The 7,943-nt window shown below is 43.8% G+C and overlaps 1 protein-coding gene across 1 annotated transcript; it reads left to right on the top strand.

Moving 5' to 3' along the window:
* The first annotated feature begins 2,210 nt into the window (after positions 1-2,210).
* Positions 2,211-5,404, top strand: LOC135489750 (uncharacterized). Its single transcript, XM_064775246.1, has one exon. It carries the CDS (start codon positions 2,212-2,214, stop codon positions 5,233-5,235), a length of 3,024 nt encoding a protein of 1,007 aa, XP_064631316.1. The 5' UTR covers position 2,211; the 3' UTR covers positions 5,236-5,404.
* Positions 5,405-7,943: the final 2,539 nt, after the last annotated feature.

Consider the following 7,943-nt stretch of genomic DNA (forward strand, 5'->3'; position numbering starts at 1 on the left):
CATCTCGGTCCATAAGCAAATGACCCTTCGACCAATCCCAAGGAAACTATAAGACTTAACAAACAATCAGCTCGATTGCGAAGCCATGTTGAAGCTTACTGTAACGTCTTTGCACCAGGCAGCCTAATCCATCGCCTGTACCAGTTACAACTCTGGCACAAACACCTCTACAGGGACGTCCCCGAGGGTTTTCTTTTAATTATCCCACGTCTGTTTTGAAATGCTACCCATCAGTCACCTGTCAGCTCGGTGACACTGGCGTGAAAGAAACGTGGCGTTTCTGCGAATGTATACATTATTGCCTTTCCCTGTGAAGAAAGAAGGAACTCATTTTGTTGTGTAGCGTGGAAGTATATATTCGTGACAACTGATTAATTAGAACATGTAGATGTAAAACTAATTTCAGATATCTAGAAATGGGATGGAATAGCAATTATTATGGGAATACGAACGACTTTTGTGTATGCAGAGGTATTTGCAAGATTTGATCATAGAAATTAGATTTGATCACTGAAATTGATTTAACAGTAGTATGCGTATGGAATGCCCCTGTTTTGATGTCTATCAGAAGCTTACCAATTCTGACCCAAAAAAAATTATCATCGAAAGGTCATGCACTTCACAGAGGTTTAACAGTACTCGATCCAGCCACGATCAACCTAGTCTCAGTTTAAAATAGCACGACGATGCGGCACTGAAGAATCCCGATGGTGAATAGCAACCAAAAAGGAATGTTCGTTAGAAATGCTATTACAACCACTGCGATCCGATCTCTGCTGTCAAAGTCAACGTGGTCAAGGGCGAGTGTCAGCCTCATATAAAGACATAACGCCTATCTGACGCAAACATACATACGACCCTAATGAGTTCACATATTTGCACCTGCCAAGTGCGATAACCAGCCAATCTGCTCACACCTGAATCACGTTTTTCTCATCAGTAACACAATCAGTCGGAGACTGATCAGAATCACAGAGCAGAATATCGCCATAGTCACGAATTTAGGTCTGCAATATACATATAACACAGCATGATTTCTCTGAGCAGTTATTCGTATTGATGGACAGCACTATTCGATTTCCAGATGACCATATACATGTACATGTATGTGCTTTATCCTATCGCTGCTGCTTCCAGTAGCATTACCAGACAGGGGAAGCCTCTTGATCCTGAATTCGAAGGCTGCTCAAAAGCAAAATATCGTTGCAAATATTGCCATACCTACATCTAAACATGATTTCTCTGACCAGTTTCCCTTATCTATTTACTGATACTGGCGGGTCTCTGTACATCAACTCACCAAGGTAAAGTTGAGTCCAATCCGATCGTTGACATTTCGACACGAGAGGAAACTATCGAGACAAAGCAAATGTCTAGATAAGCGAGTTAAGTCCAAAATATCATTGCACCAAATATCGAAAAGCTAAAATCAGGCCAGTTACACACCAATTATTTCAAAGTATCGGGGTTGATTGAAGCAGAAATTACCATGTTTAATGACTGAAGTAGTCAGGAAAAGGTCAAAGCGGGTGTTTTTATTGAAACTGGTGTCAGAAACAGTAGGTAATGTTGTTCAAAGATAGTTAAAAGTCTCTATTATGCGTCTAGGTTACTCCAAGTTAGTTGGAGTGTATGTAGAAGGGGGTTGGACCACATGTAAGTAAAACGGATTAAGATGTCAGGTTTAAAAGGATTTTTGGCTCTTCCCCTTGATTACAGATGCGTGCCCTCACGCTCACGAACACCCCTACCCGGCCCACACTCCGCACGGAGTCCTGGTGATCGTCGTCCTGGATATGTATTTTCTTAACGACGTGACATCGTGCTACATCATTTCTCCATTATTATCAGAAGGATGGGAACATCATAATGAAACAAACCCAACAAATCATATTTTGCCAATGACAAAGCTCGATTTTAATTGAATTAAATCGACTTTGTATGAACATGCTATCTTACAGAAATATGATATCTAGTTCATAGAATAGTTACGATTAATGCAGCAGGTTTACAATATAGGTCATTGTTATCTGATTAGCTATGATTATGAGTGAAATAATCAGAAGTACATCAACAATTACGTTAGAGGTTGTGTTCTAGATATTAAGCAGACATTAAGTACAAATCACCGGCCCCATTGACTAGTAACTGGTGTATAGTTAACAATAGGCTTACGTACTGCTCCATAACGTGGCGAGAAGACCAGCCAACATGGCGATCATTCTGCTGTTAGCAGTTTCGCTCGGAAGTGTTGTGTTCGGAGATAATCAATGCGAAAGGATAACCGTAAGACTATGTTCAACCGATTCTTTTCCCTACAACTCTACGAAAGTTCCAAATATGTTCCATAATGACAGTCAGTGGGAAGCTGGCTTAGAACTCCACGCGTTCTGGCCGCTCGTCGAGATTAACTGTTCTCCGTACACTCGTGAATTCCTGTGTAGCCTTTATGTCCCTGAATGCAGGGACGGCCTGGTTATTCCACCAGACAGGCGGATGTGCGAGCTGACGCGGGAGGGCTGTGAACCACTGATGCTACAATACGGTTTCTCATGGCCTGAGAGAATGAACTGCACCAACTTTCACTACCGTAATAAACTTCTCACAACAACGACTGTACCATCGCAATTCCCGGACGACCAAGCAACAACTGTTCAGTCAACCGCAGGACCAACTGAGACGTACTCAACTTGTGAAAAGATCGAGGTACCGCTATGTGATGACATTGGGTACAATTACACAAGGTTTCCAAATCTCCTGAACCATATCAAGCAGGACGACGCTGGACTCCAGGTGCATCAATTTTCTCCACTTGTACAAGTTGGTTGTTCACCTGACTTAAGGAAGTTTCTATGTTCGATTTATGTACCAAAGTGTATTGACGGAGAAGCGCTCTTACCTCCGAGTCGACAGTTGTGCCTGTCTGTAAAGACCGGTTGTGAACCTTTAATGAACAGGTTTGGATTCGAGTGGCCTTCCAGTTTGGCATGCGAAAAATTCCCAGAAGACCAAGAAACAACCCATTCTGTTCAACCAACCGCTGAACCAACGTACACAACATGTGAAAAGATCGAGGTACCGCTATGCAGTGATGACATTGGGTACAATTACACAAGGTTTCCAAATCTCCTGAACCATATCAAGCAGGACGACGCTGGACTCGAGGTGCATCAATTTTTTCCACTTGTCAAAGTTGGCTGTTCACCTGATCTGAGGAAGTTCCTATGCTCGCTTTATGTACCTAAGTGTATTGATGGAGAAGCGCTTTTACCTCCGAGTCGACAGTTGTGCCTGTCTGCAAAGACCGGTTGTGAACATTTAATGAACAGGTTTGGATTTGAGTGGCCTTCCAGTCTTGCCTGCGACAAATTCCCGGACGATCAAGTTACAACTATTCAACCAACCGCTGAACCAACGTACACAACATGTGAAAGGATCGAGGTACCTCTATGCGATGACATTGGGTACAATTACACAAGGTTTCCAAATCTCCTGAACCATGCCAAGCAGGACGACGCTAGTATTGCAGTGCATACATTTTCTCCACTTGTACAATATGGCTGTTCACCTGATCTGAGGAAGTTCCTATGCTCGCTTTATGTACCAAAGTGTATTGACGGAGAAGCGCTCTTACCTCCGAGTCGACAGTTGTGCCTGTCTGCAAAGGCCGGCTGTGAAAGAATACTTAACAGGTTTGGATACGAGTGGCCTTCCAGTTTGGCCTGCGACACATTTCCAGACGACCAAGCAACAACCCATTCTGTTCAACCAACCGCAGGACCAACTGAGACGTACACAACATGTGAAAAGATCGAGGTACCTCTATGTGATGACATTGGGTACAATTACACAAGGTTTCCAAATTTCCTGAACCATGCCAAGCAGGACGACGCTGGACTCGAAGTGCATCAATTTTTTCCACTTGTCAAAGTTGGCTGTTCACCTAATCTGAGGAAGTTTCTATGCTCGCTTTATGTACCAAAGTGTATTGACGGAGAAGCGCTTTTACCTCCGAGTCGACAGTTGTGCCTGTCTGTAAAGACCGGTTGTGAACCTTTAATGAACAGGTTTGGATTCGAGTGGCCTTCCAGTTTGGCATGCGAAAAATTCCCAGAAGACCAAGAAACAACCCATTCTGTTCAACCAACCGCTGCACCAACGTACACAACATGTGAAAGGATCGAGGTACCGCTATGCGATGACATTGGGTACAATTACACAAGGTTTCCAAATCTCCTGAACCATATCAAGCAGGACGACGCTGGACTCGAGGTGCATCAATTTTCTCCACTTGTACAAGTTGGTTGTTCACCTGACTTGAGGAAGTTTCTATGTTCGATTTACGTACCAAAGTGTATTGACGGAGAAGCGCTTTTACCTCCGAGTCGACAGTTGTGCCTGTCTGCAAAGGCCGGTTGTGATAGTTTGATGAACAGGTTTGGATTCGAATGGCCTTCCAGTTTGGCCTGCGAAAAATTCCCAGCCGATCAAGCAACAACTGTTCAACCAACCGCTGCACCAAATGAGATATCAACTGCTACGCCATCGGTGGCCGCAACGTGCGAACAAATTACATCTGAAACTTGCAGTAGTTTACCGTACAGCTACACAGGATTTCCGAATTCTCTGAATCACTCAAACCAAGACGATGCGAGGACGGACATCATAAACGCTTTCTCGAGGAGGCTACTGAGCATGTGCCCGACCCTGAGGGCATTTGTGTGTTCCTTATATTTTCCACACTGCGATGGAGGCGTAATATCGGAACCTCCATCTCGAAGGTTTTGCCAACATGCAAAAAGAAGCTGTCCTGCTCTGTTTAGCGAGGACAACCGTGAACCTAGATTCCAAGAGCCTTCTACGATGAATTGTGAGAGGTATCCGATAGTGACAACAGGGCCTGACGCTGGTGCCGGTCCTGAAGGTTCCTGCCGCAGGATCCGAAACCGACATTGCCTTACAAGTCTAAGCCACACCCATACAACTGTCGAGCACTATGGACAAGGCTTCAGTGCAAGGGAGAGAAAATTGCGTAGATTTCAAAGCTTGATTGAAGCCGATTGCGCCCCAGAAGCGGCGGAGTTTTTATGTCGTTTGTACTTTCCGAACTGTCGCGGAGATGACACCAGGCGACCGATCAAATCGCTGTGTGAGTTGACCAGGGCCGGCTGCCAACCAGTACTCGAGCAACAGGGAAAGAACTGGCCACGGCAACTTAACTGTGACACGATGTGAGGGCATGAATCTTAGAAGATGAAAGAGTATGCATGCAACTCTTGAGAGCGTACGTGTATGTGCACCTTTCAAATGTAAAATAGGCCAATTATACATGTACATGGTAACTGCTTCATATGCATTAGAGGATGTACATGTATATAACTTCTTCGAATACATGTTTTCACTCCAAAGCGAGTAGCCTTTTTACAGTTACATTTTTTAAGGCCGGGTCTATTTGGCAAGCCGCTCGCCGAACAGGCCAGCCGGGCTTGCCAAACAGGTAAAAAATCTACCCTGTTTGGCGAGCTAGAGACGTTACTTTAATATTAATGAGTTCGGCTCTCCATTCAGGACAAGAAAAAGTCGCTGTTTGGTAAGCCGGGCTTGCCAAGTAGTCACTTCCTTTTTTAATCAAACAGTAACGATGCGGCGCCGAATGTAGCGCCTTTTCATGACATGTTTCCTGTTCCACCGAGTACCATCATCTTTCAAATGTACAATTTAACCCCCAAATGCAAATGATGACTATTCAGTAGAATGGCAATCGTGCGCACTTAGGACAAATGCACACTTAAGACAATTCATCACCTCAGATATCGGCCATTACTCATTCAGCGGTCCCAGTTCATTCTTTGTTTTAAGTTGCACGTCATTAAATTAGTCATTACTCATTGTCCTACGTTATGGTTATGGCGAGACCATTAATGCAACGGCATATAACCATGATTAAAACACTCTAAACCAGTCCTCGTCTAGAATAATCAGAATGATGGTACTCTATGTTGAGAAGGATTTTGGTGTTTGCTTTTTGTGATTTTCAATGTGGCCGTCAGGAGACCAGAACGTAGGTCAAATCGCATAAACGAAAAATATCTCTGGCATATTGCCCAAAGCTATCATGCCAAGTTTCAGCCATCTAGCCCCAGCTTCTACGGCATATGCTTCGCTGACGGACGACGACGACGGGCGTACACGTATCCTCCAAACAGATGTGCTAAAACGTTTAGCAAGAGGTTATATTATATCAATTCCATCACGTAAACTCTTATATCAGCGAGTTTCTGGCTCCAGCCATTCAATACCTCAACCCTTCCTTTTGTCAATCGAGCTTATTTCACCTCAAATGTTGCCACCCCTAAGGCGTGGTGACTAAACAGCTTAATCATTAATCCTCGCAAGTGATTGCCTGCCTGAACTCGCATCCACTTCCCGGCATCACTGGAATCTGGAATTGCGCGCGTCGGCAACAAACAACGCGGCTTTCAGTAAACACTGATCCACCATTTTGTATTCTGATCACAGTTTCGGTTTTAATTGAATTTATTGCCCCAGGAGCCATGCTCATCAGGTGGCTGTGTAGTGCTATCCCACCTTTTCGTTAGCCTTGGCTTTATGCCGAAGAGTATTGGATTAGTTAGAGATGCGTAGGGATCTGTGGTAAATTGTTTTCTTACGTACCTGTTGATACAATTTTTATGTGCTGCGTGCATTCGTGGTTTCTTTCCATGGGAGAAGTTGGGGGGGGGGGGGGGGGCATTCAGTTGACCCGTAATAATTAGTTATATTTCTGGTAGGAATCATACTTCACGTACCAATTTTTATCGCGCTGGTGCTTCTTATTTCTCTGTAATATGTAATAGGGTTACATGCACTTTTTTACGTGTAAACGGTATACATAAATGTACTGGGCATATCGCATTTTTTAATTTGTATCATTTAATGTTTATACTGCGAGTGAACTCTTGATACGTCTGGATGCACTATTAGACGTTAATACAAACAGAAAAATATAGCTTTTTTATTGTATTTGGCGGTGACACCCACGTGATATGACATTCTCTAATGAGGCGAGAACGCAACGCGTGCGCTAGAAAGGACGATTTCCTGACGCAAATACACTTTTCCAATTCAGACAAGTAACAAGTACATGTACTCTGTGTTAGTGATCATTATAAAGAAATCGGAGTATTTCTGAGCCACGGAGGATTAGGACAATATCGGTTTACATTGGATATCGATGACCGTGTGCGTGTCAGTGTGCTTATGTGCTCCTCAAAATATATTCTGTGTTTCGCAGACCTAGTTGACTCGTCAAGCCATTTCTTTTCATTGCCGCATGTCATTATACCATATGCATGAGAAAACACCTTTTTGCTATTTCAATGATTATAGAGAATATCAAATCATAAAAAAAGTCGTATACGATAATACATTGAGCATTACTCGCAGGTTCGCTAATGACTACCATGAATCACATAAAAAATTAACTGAGAAATTATCCATTCGCCCAACAAGTTATCCATTACTCATTTTCTGAATGAAGCGAACCGACACTGGTCAACATGTTTGATGAATGCAGACCCATTGCAGCATGGTCTAAGGGTCGAATGGTTCAGATGGTGTTGACACGTACAGTCAGCTACTGCCTCAGGACCACTTCCCCCTTTCCTCGACATGCAAACAAAAGATTTGCATCGCATCAAGAAGCGTTATTACTGGCGTACCAGGCATGCAACTTGTGAACGGAGTTCGCCCTGCAAGAATGCATCACCCTAAGGCGTCTTGACGGCGCAGCGCTCCAATCGTATTCAACACGTAGGGTTGAAAGAAATCGGTCCTTTCTGATTCCCAGTTAAAAAGACCAGATGAGTCACGAGGGTAGTTAGTATTCAGAGTATGTAAGGCGTCGCGTCAAGGATGCCGGGTTTGCCTAGCACGCATCGCTG

Source organism: Lineus longissimus, chromosome 6 (genome assembly GCF_910592395.1).
Source record: "Lineus longissimus chromosome 6, tnLinLong1.2, whole genome shotgun sequence".
NCBI classification, from domain to species: Eukaryota; Metazoa; Nemertea; class Pilidiophora; order Heteronemertea; family Lineidae; genus Lineus; species Lineus longissimus.

Coding starts and splice junctions, on each gene's coding strand:
- LOC135489750 (XM_064775246.1), top strand. CDS start 2,212: ATGGCGATCATTCTGCTGTTAGCAGTTTCGCTCGGAAGTGTTGTGTTC.